Source organism: Sinocyclocheilus anshuiensis, unplaced genomic scaffold, assembly GCF_001515605.1.
Source record: "Sinocyclocheilus anshuiensis isolate Anshui unplaced genomic scaffold, SAMN03320099.WGS_v1.1 scaffold272, whole genome shotgun sequence".
NCBI lineage: Eukaryota > Metazoa > Chordata > Actinopteri > Cypriniformes > Cyprinidae > Sinocyclocheilus > Sinocyclocheilus anshuiensis.
The window spans coordinates 1019700-1030765 of NW_015554117.1; the positions used below are offsets into that span (position 1 = coordinate 1019700).

General features: G+C 37.1%; 1 protein-coding gene across 1 annotated transcript in view; it reads left to right on the forward strand.

The window, feature by feature from the left end:
• The window catches only part of LOC107669875 (splicing factor, arginine/serine-rich 15-like), a 33954-nt gene that overhangs the window by 6338 nt on the left and 16550 nt on the right, over nt 1-11066 (forward strand). Inside the window, exons 11-16 of the mRNA XM_016462302.1 lie at nt 3410-3480; nt 3559-3773; nt 3960-4060; nt 4982-5095; nt 5682-5838; nt 5963-6057. Coding sequence (XP_016317788.1) covers nt 3410-3480; nt 3559-3773; nt 3960-4060; nt 4982-5095; nt 5682-5838; nt 5963-6057 — 753 coding nt within the window. The remainder of the gene's footprint in view (nt 1-3409; nt 3481-3558; nt 3774-3959; nt 4061-4981; nt 5096-5681; nt 5839-5962; nt 6058-11066) is intronic.

Here is an 11066-nt window from a genome sequence, read left to right on the forward strand (position 1 = left end):
GCAAATAGCCAATAAATAAATTTGCTTAAAAATCAGTATCAGAATCAGATAATTTGCTAGTTTAAAAAAAAGAAAGAAAGAAAAGAATTCTGAATTCTGAATCAGCTATGATCGGCGCTTCACTAATTAAATGGCCTCAAATTTGAAGTACAATCTGGGATGTCTTTATCTATCAGTTCTTCAATAGGTAGATCTTGTCTTTCATAATAGCCGAGGTCAGGGACCTTGGGCCTAAAAAGGTTGGTGACCACTGCTTTAAAGCTTAAGTGTATGGAATACCATTGAAACTTTGAACGGCCATATCTCTGTAACGTCGCGGCAGATCCGCACCACATTCGGGGATCCCTTCAGCTCGAGGAACCCTCTCGAACGCCGAATTGAGTGTACACTAGGGCTGCACGATTATGACAAAAATCACAATTGTCGATTATTCCCTTGAAATTGTAATTGCGATTATTAATTACGATTATCACAATTTACATTGAACGATGTTTATACCATTGTTTAATGCAACTGCATGGCGTATTTTTATATGAAAATAAACAAGCTGAAAGCACTCTAACTGAAAAACTTTTAGTGCTTTTCTATAGTATTAAGCCGCAAATGTCAACTATACATCGGATTGTTTTTTTTCTTTAAATTATAACAAAGTAAAAATATGAATGGTATTATAATGTTATACTAAAATTAAAATAATGGGAAAAACCCTTAAGATAACATGTAGAAAGAAAAAAATGCATCTTAAGCACGCAGAATAACATAAGTGGACTTTGAACAATTAATTGCCACTTTGAACGATTACGTAATTGTGGCATCCATAATTGTAATTGCGATTATAAAATTGATTAATTGTGCAGCCCTAGTGTACACCTCGAGGCCCCCTTTCGAATGAGACCACTGGGGCTGTCAAATTTTTTTTTGAATTTCGAGTATTCGTCGGTTTTAAAATAAAAATCCACATTCGAATGCAAAAACGTTGCATTCGAATTTTAGGTGTGCGTCAGACAGCCTTATCAGTGGCGCACGAGATGCGATGACAATGTAAGTGTCGTTGCATTATAATGTTTTTGTTAGCCTATCCAGTTGAAGCCACTAGATGCGGCGCTGCTGTGTTGTTCATTAAAAATATTGCGGAAAAAGAGAACAATGCGGAGAAGATCTTGTTTACATCAAAACCGAAACCAAGCAGTTCACACAGAACACATATTTGGCACATTTTCTAGAGGGACATCTATTACCGTTGCACTCACATCTCGCACAAAGAAGCCGCATTTTTAGAAAGCCATGTAAAATTCATGCAATTTAACATATATCGAGACTTTATGGCGGGGGGTTTTTCGCATCCCCCTGCATCTCATGTTTTTAAATGAAAAATGTACTGTGTCGGAACTATCCCTTTAATGCTTAGTTTAAAAAAACACATTTTCACATAATTTTATTCTACACCTCTCTGTCCCTTCTCCTATAAACTAGGGGTGTCTGCGATAGGCTAATATAATAATTGTTGTTTTAACGATGTGCGATTTGACATTATCGAGTATTTTGCAAAAAACTTTCAAAGCACCCCTACAGAGTGCACGCATACATTACGTGAAGTAATAGTGAAGTAAGACTAGTGCGTGCACACATTTAGAGTGCTGATGATTCAGTCTATTACAATACATTTAGAATGATCACAAATTCAAGACATGGGACCTACTGGCGGTTTTAATTTCACATTCAGAGTATCTTTTATTATTTAAATAATTTCAAATATCAGTATTCAAAAGATAATGGACACTTTTAGAAAAAAAAGGCTTTATAAAGGTCAAAATGCCCATAAAATGTAAAAATCAGTTAAAACTTATTGGAAAAGATTTATTTCTATCAGTGTGAACTGACCACTGCACAGAATATGAAGAATATCAAGTCAGCTGTCCACGGCAGTCCTTAAGATACCAGCACAATAACACACTCAGCAAAATTTAGTCTAATTATAGTTATCGATAAAATCCCAGAAAATATTGAGATTATTTTTTTGTTAATATCGCACACCCCTAATGGTTTATAAACATTATTTTAAACATTATGCATTTTTTTCACAGATAGTCATGTTATCTTACCGAATAAACGTGCATTAGTAATATTTTGCTCGACGCGCCCTCTTGTGGCCTCAGAAGAGAAGCCAAAAGCTTTTCTTCACCCTAACTGAAATTATGCATTTGAAATTTTAATATAATTTAGTTTTTCAGCTATTTTGACAGCCCTAGAGACCACCCCTCCCATCGATAGCCCCCGGGGTCCGTGAGTTATGGGCGGTTAAATTCGTGGTTGGGCGTTGACCGATCTGGCGATCCCAGGGGGCTACCGACGAGCGGAGGGTGACGTTCGAGAGGGCTCGTCCAGCTAAAGGGATCCCCCGAATTTAGTGAAGATCCGCCGCCACGTTCGCGAGATAGTGACACTAGCTTACACTTTCACTTCAGTAAGGAGGTCTCTTGTTCAGGCAGCAGCATTCAAGCGTTGTCTTATTCAACCGTAAGTGCCCTGCGAAGTGGACTTCACGCGTGTACATTCCAGTTCCAAGGGAACGTACACATTACATTCAAAGGGCATTAAAGTAAGTTTGGACACACGAATGGGAAAGTGTCCAAACTTTTGACTGGTACTAATATCCTAATATCCGGTCCTAATATCGGTATTGGCCCCCCAAAAAACCCATATTGGTCGGGCTCTACTCATAAGTCAAAATGTCCTCACCAGTCCAAGTAGAGCTCTTATTGAAATTTAAATTATTTGTTGGATTCTGTTTTAATGGTTTCATTTTAGTAATCAAAAAGGATATCTAATTAAACTCATGAAACTTTTACAGTTTAACAACAATTTATAAAAGATTTAACATTTATGAGTGTTTTTTTTTTCTTATTTAAATGTCAGGATTCCGCTTTAATGGTTTAATAATCAATAAGTATGTCTGGTCAATTGAATTCATGAAACTTTTAACAATTTGATAATTTATCGCCATTTTTGCCATTTTTTTATTTTTATTTTTTTCAGAAATTCTATGTTTTCTGTTTCAGTGTTTCTGTATTTATGATTTAATACAAATGTATTATCAAAACTGGTGGTAAGCAAATGAAGCCATAAAACATTCACATTTTAATTAACCTGTTAAAATGTAATTATTGCTATTTGATAAGGTGTACAGCCATACTTCATTAAACATTTGCCAAATTCTGTGACATTCCGTGTTATACAGTAAATTCCATTTTTATGACTGTATTCTGTTATTATCTGTGTTTTCCGCATCGTGGAAATTCATAGGGCCATATGTAAATGCTAAAATGACTCGTTCTGAACTTTCTGACTTTCTGACTCACATCAGTTAGGCTAAAACCGCTTACAGTATGTCTTTGACTCATAATTTCAGGCTTCAGCTGAGACCGAACACTCAGTGCATGATGGAAGAGATCGAAGACCCAGCAGACGGACGAGATCAAGGTGTGTTTCACGAAGGGTCTTGAACTTAGTCTCTTAAAAAGATTGCCGTTTAATTTTTGAATGGTGTGTCTTTCCAAGGTCTCCACGGAGACGATCGTCATCACGCTCACGAAGATCACGGTCCGGTTCACGTTCCCGCCGAGAACGGTCGAGGTATCACCGCACACGCTCCCGATCCAGAGAGCGTCGAGGCCGTTCCCCACAGGCGCGATCTGAGGAGAGGAGAGACAGGGAGAAAGAGCGAGAGCGGCGACAGAAAGGACTTCCGCCTGTCAAGAAGGAAACTCTCAGTGGTGAGAACACCACCTTATCTTATAATTGTGTTTTACTACAGTGAAGTCTTACCACAATTTTTGTAAGCATGAAATAGAATGTGTAGCTGTCTTTTTTTTTTTTTTAGCACTAATAAATGTTAGATGTCATCTTATTGTGTTATTGTACTGATTTGCTGTTTAGGAGTGTTTTTGTTTGTGTTTTAGTGTGTAGTACTACACTATGGATCGGACAGCTGGACAAAAAGACTCAGCAGCAGGACATCATGAGTCTGATGGAGGAGTTTGGACAGATCGAGTCCATCAATGTGTGTATAGATCAATCATATCAATGCACATCACTGTTCAAAAGTTTGGGGTCAACACAATATTTTTATTTATTCAGAAAGGATGCATTAAATTGATAAAGTAACAGTAAAGTAATTGATATTGTTACAAAAGTAAATAAATGTCTTTTGAACTTTCTATTCATCAAAGAGTCCTGAAAGAGAGAGTGTATCACAGTTTCTAAAAAAATATAAAGCATCACAACTGTTATAAAACATTAGTAATGATAAATGTTTCTTGAGCAGCAAATCTGCATATTAGAATGATTTCTGAAGGATCATGTGATACTGAAGGCTGGAGTAATGATGCTGAAAATTCAGCTTTGGTCACAGGAATAAATTACATTTGGAAATTTATTCAATTAGAAAAGTTATTTTTAACTGTAGTAATATTTTACAATATTACTGGTTTTACTGTATGTATCAAATAAATGCAGTTGGTGAGCATAAGAGACTTCTTTTAAAAACAAAAAAATCTTACTGACCCTAAACCTTTGAGTGGTAGTTCATAAAGCATTATAGGCATCACATGTAGAGAAGGCAGTCCCAAAATGCATTGCATTTTTATGTGTATTTCAATATGGTTTTGTTCGCTTATCCACATATTATTTTTAAATGTTGTATATGAGGCTCGGATAGGTCTCTTACGTAGTTAAATTTTATATAGGATGCAGCTGCCTATGTAGACAGCAAGGCTGCTCACTAGATTTCGGAACAGAGCCTGCTGGTAAAATTAGCATCTTTTCCGCAATGGAAATTTGGCTCACAGGAATAGAGTCAAATGTGAAACCAGGATGATCTATTTAGTTGATTTCCCTTGCGTTGGTGGCTTTTATTATATTTTTTTAGCATGTATTTACTCTTTAACTAAAGTTTAAGTTTTTATTAAATGTTTCTGTGTAGATGATTCCTCCCAGAGGTTGTGCCTACATTGTCATGGTGCACAGACAAGATGCCAACACGGCCCTGAATAAACTCAGCAGAGGGGTTGTTAAAGTCAACCAGAAAACTATTAAGGTACCGTAACCAACCTTTTCTTCCTGTCAGCAACGTTTTTGGGTTAAGATTCTTGGTTTAGAGGTATTATTGCTTATTATATGACTCTCTTGAATACATTTAGCATATGCTTTTATTCTAACCAAGAACACAAGCAATTCGTTACAGAACCAGCAATATTGATAGTATACAGTGCCAGTTTTTTTTTTTAGAAAGCTAGATTAGGAGACAATGCTTAATGAATGATAAGTCATAGCATTCTGTGGATGAATAAATTTGTATAATTGACCGTTGCCTTTGAACTCAATTTACTACATAGCTGTGCTAGTTTTACGTCTCTTGCATCACTCTTCTCACGTAATTAATTTCATGGGTAAGTAAGAAGTTAATTTTGATAATCATTGTCTTTATCATTTTATTTCTGTGAATACACTTCCAGATGGTTTCTAGTTAGACACAAATCCACACTTTAAATAGTCATAATGTGTTGTGTTTGCTGTTGGATTAATTGTGTTACTTTACTGATAGTCCCAGAGCTCATGTTTGCATGTGTTGTAGCTTGTTTTGAATCTGTGTGGCAGTTGTTTGACTTGTTGTCCTTGATCAGATCGCATGGGCATTGAATAAGGGCATAAAGATGGACTTGAAGAAGTTTTGGGACATGGAGCGGGGCGTCACGTATATCCCATGGGATAAAGTGAAACCCAATGATATTCGAAGTCTTCAGGAAGGAGGCATGCTTGACGCTGAAACACTCAAACCAGGTAAACACCCACATATGACCTTTCTTTAGCTTCTAGTACATTCTTTAATAATGCTTTTTCATAGGACTTGACATGAATGTATGTGACATTTGTTTTTAAAATTATTTTTTAATTTGATCTTTAGAGTGGAAAAGTTTTGTGGCCAATCCGGCTGTGCCAGTAACGGAAGGACCTGAAGGAAAACAGGAAGACGGAGCTGCACTACCAGCGGTATCACAGGTAAAATACGAGGGGTTTCCTACAGAACTCCTCAAGGGCGTTCAGTGTCTCGGTCAATTTTTCTGCTCTCGTCTTTTCACGTCTTCGACATATGGGAGGCAAACAATGTTTCTGTGTTCTTTGCTTTGCACTGACGCTTTACTGGTGCAGGGTTGCCATCATTTCTGGCAAGTGAAGAGCCATAGAGCACAAAATAAAACAAGGTTAGTGTCATGACTGTCTAGTTTTCTTTCCGTGTTTCAGTGGCATCGCTTTCAATGACGAATTTTGTCACAACACGGTCACTGCTGTTCTGTAGTAGAGCTGATTTTGCTTAAATGTGTGTCTATATTGAACATTCCATGACGTTTGACATTTTGCACACAGTCTCAAAGGCTCTTCTAAATCTGTCGTATATGTTTTGGATGGACTAGGTTGCTTTTTAAGAAACTTTTGATACATCGTTGTTTGATATGACTTACAAATGTTTTGTTACTTTGCTGCTTAAATGAATAGTTACCCCCCCCCCCCCCAACCCTTTTTCCTGAAACTGCCATAGAGCACAAAATAAAACAAGGTTAGTGTCATGACTGTCTAGTTTTCTTTCCGTGTTTCAGTGGCATCGCTTTCAATGACGAATTTTGTCACAACACGGTCACTGCTGTTCTGTAGTAGAGCTGATTTTGCTTAAATGTGTGTCTATATTGAACATTCCATGACGTTTGACATTTTGCACACAGTCTCAAAGGCTCTTCTAAATCTGTCGTATATGTTTTGGATGGACTAGGTTGCTTTTTAAGAAACTTTTGATACATCGTTGTTTGATATGACTTACAAATGTTTTGTTACTTTGCTGCTTAAATGAATAGTTACCCCCCCCCCCCACCAACCCTTTTTGCTGAAACTTTATTCACCTTCAGGCCATCCAAGATGTAGATGAGTTTGTTTCTTGTACTTGTTTGGAGAAATGTAGCATTCCATCACTTGCTCACCAATGGATGCTCTGCAGTAAATGGGTGCCGTCAGAATGAGAATCCAGACAGTTGACCACTCCAGTCCATCAATTAACATCTTGTGAAGTGAAAAGCTGCGTGTTTGTAAGAAACAAATTGGCTGTTATCAGCTGTTTGGACTCATTGTGACGGCACCCATTCGATGCAGAGGATCCATTGGTGAGCAGGTGATGTAATGATACATTTCACCAAATCTGTTTCCATGAAAAGAAATACTTATCTTGGATGGCCTGAGAGTGAGGACATTTTCAGCAAATTTTCATTTTTGGGTGAACTATTCCTTTAAATTGAACAGATGCAAATGACTATATTTGATCTAAAACTCAGTTTTTAGTAAATTTAATTTGCCAACTTCAGATTTGACCCAAATTTGACTATTTGCGAAACAAGAACAGCGTCAGCGAGCAGTACGGTACCACAAGCTCTAAACGGAAATAATAACATACGGAAGCCCAAAGAGACCATACAATATTAATTGTCTTGTTTTCTCAAACACAACTTATGTTTCTTATGATCTTGACACGAAAACAAGTTTTCTTGACAAAAAGTATTAAATATAACAGTAATGAACTGCCTCCAGATAACTTGCCAACATTAAAACGGCTGTCATTCTCATATAATTAGCCCTAAATAGTATGATTTCCATTGTTTAGTTGTTGTATAAAATGGAACACACACAAAGAGAGTGCCTTATAAATAAATGAACTTTATCAGATGGATTTAAATTTTAATCTGTTTTAAAGAGAATATGTGCTGTGAGCACAACAGGGGTTGGTACATGGGGTGTTTCTCTTCAGATGGCTGAAGTGTCTGACCAGTAGAAACCGTTTACTGTTCGATGCTGTATCTAAATGACGTTCACTGGCACCTCACATGCATGCACTCCATAACACACTGAAGCTCATAGAGGTGGCCAGGAACCAAAGGCTTAGCAGTCACTTTTATAGGAAAACCACAATTTTGGTGCATCACTGACTGATTTAGGCAGGAGGCGGAAGAACAGTTGCTGGGAAAACGCAAAGAGGACAACAGGTGGGTTCAGGAAATGCAAGGAGAATCAATCATAGACAGTTTAAAACTGGTTTATTTGAGTTTTATTTAACTGTAAAAAAAAAAACTTTAGATTGTCAGATTAAGACTTTTGCGTGTAGAGTAAAATGTTTGCAGCTGGTGAATTAATAATTGTAAATAAAGGTGGCAACCTACTCAAATGCATTTATTATAATTTTAAGTAAATTTTTCTAATTATAAAAAAAACGTTTCTTGCTTCACTACAAGCTAAAACTACTTCATACATGTTTTTTTAGTAATGTGAAAAATGTAAAGCTGTCATTTGTGTATACAAGTGTGTTAGGAAACAGAACAAGAAAAGGTGCATCTGAAACTTTTTTACACATCTGTGTGTGAGTCTTGAGAAAATTAAGAAATCAAGATGGAACATGTATATAAGGTCAAAAACACCTGAAAAGGGTATAACTTTCAAACCGCAATCAGTAGCGAATAACATTATGAGCTTGCATTGAACCTAATGAAAGACCCTCGTTATTGGCAAATGTTGGAATGCATTTGTAGGATAGTCGTTATTTTTGCGTATCATCCAGTGCTGTTTTTGATCTCTGTGCTCTTAAGTATCTTATTGTTTCATTGTTAACTCCTGAACCACGCTGACGTGTTCAGTCCGTGAATTGTCTGCCTGATTCAGTGATTCACAAACGCACTTATACTGACTGATACATTGTACAGACATACAAGAAGGATTAGTTCACAAATATATTATTTGCTAGTCCTGGTTTTGTCCAGAAGATCGAGAAAATGAGCAAACATTTTTAGGCAAAAACAATGATTGGAAAGAACTTCTTAAACTGTATTAATCTTAAATCGACAAATTCTTAAGGCAAGACACTACAGGTGAATATGGTAAAAATATGAAACAAATGTCTAAAGTCAGGCGAATGATATATGAACAACCCCCTCTGTAAACACCTTAAGAATATAGATAGAAATGAAGCTGTAAAGTTTGGTGTATGTAAGTGCTACTGAAATGGAGATTTCTGGCTCAGTGCATGAGAATCTCATTTTGAGGAAACGGTGTGTATTGTAATAGAAACCTGCTGACTCAAGTGGATGAAGTGTAATTAACACATTTCGTTTTTTAGATGTTTTGCATGTAGTGTTTTGCCTTAATCGGTAAGAGGCCTCAGTACTGTAAAGCTTCATGATCTCTATCACCTTGCTACTGAGAAATGTAGTTCAAATAATAGCAGTGCTTGCGCCCAACAGTGGTAAAGTTCCCTAATGGTTTTCCACTGGTAACTTCAGTCTGGTGTGTGGTTTTCAAAAAAGTTAAACAGATTTTAACACTGACATTAGGCTCTTGGTTTAAAAACAAGTTGTTAGTAAAAACAAACCTTTGTTCAAGCTGAACTTTCAAAAATAGTTATTTATTGGCAGCTGTGGTTCCTTGAAGAACCTTTAACATCTTTCCATTGTGCAAAAGGTTATTTATAGTGGAAAAAGTTCTACAGATTATTAAAATGTTATTCGCACTACGTTAAACCTTCATTTAAACCAGTGGCTCTTAATTCCAGTACCACGGCACTATACATTTTGTATGTCTGCCTGGTTTGATATCATTTGATGCAGCTTTAGCTGGATTTGAATCAGGTGTACATAAGGTAGACATACCAAATGTTTAGTTTATTCTTCACATAAACTAATGTCCATAAACTCGTCGAACAGCCCAGAAGCACTTTGTTCAAACTAATGACGGAGCATTTGAAATGACACGTCGGTCATTTGTATTGAGAGCTCTTCTGTGCTTCTGCTCTTCTTGAATGGAATGAAATCACCAGTTTTCTCCAGTGGACTCACAAAGGTGGTGCTGGATTTTGGATGTCCGTCTGCTTTGCGGTTCTATGAAGAACTCCAGTGCTGGGAAGGTAAATGATCATTGATTTCAGGACAGTAGATGTTAGCTGAGCTTCACTCAGCCACAAACACACGGAAAGGTAATGGCTTAATGCCAGGATGAATGAAGTTTCCCCATTTGCTCTAATCTAGTTTAGTGAAATGTTTGGATTTTCCACTTTTGAAAATGGCAAAGCAATGCATGCATTGCAAAACTTTTACATGGCATTTTCGTTGTTCAGCCAGTTGGATTCAAATCTGAGTATGAAATGCGTACACCTCATTGTTGAAACCGTAGCAATGCGTAGAATGGAGAGATGGAGCATAATCTCTGCTGATCTACCACAGCGATGGCCTTGTGTACCTGTGGATTGAGTCTTTCATGATGCAGCATCACCAAATGGTGATTGGTTGGAAACGGCTGGAATCATTTTGGTCGGGGCAACCAGGATGTCTGATATTCTGGAGTGTCTGCTCTCTTTCCTCGAAGGAACCAGAGATTTGGTAAGGTGAAATTTTCTTTTACTTGACTTCGGTCCAACCACGGTTTTAGGCCATGTGTTAACAGCGTTTTGTTGCGTTTTTCTTACTCTCTAAATATGTGAAATTACAGAAAACATCTTTTGTGCTGATCTGTTCAAAGAGTTCAGCCTTAACTCTGATTGACTGACAAAGTATCAAAATCTTTTCTGCTGAGCAGCAAGTGTTGACAGCAAGTCTAAACTGCAGTTTAAAAAACGGCATCAGTGGTTCCATGAAGAACCTTTAACATCCATGGAACCTTTCCATTACACAAAAGGTTCTATAGAACCTTTCGGTTCTTAAGATTCTTAAAATGTTCTTCACACAGAAAAAAAGATTCTATTAAAGGGGTCATATGATGTTTCTAAAAAGAACATTATTTTGTGTATTTGGTGTAATGAAATGTTTAAAGTTCAAACAACACATTATTTTCCACATACTGTACATTATTGTTTCTCTTCTGTGCCCCGCCTTTCTGAAACGCGTTGATTTTTACAAAGCTCATCGGTCTGAAAAGCGAGGTGTGCTCTGATTGGCCAGCTATCCAGTGCGTTGTGATTGGCCGAATACCTCAAGCGTGTGACGGAA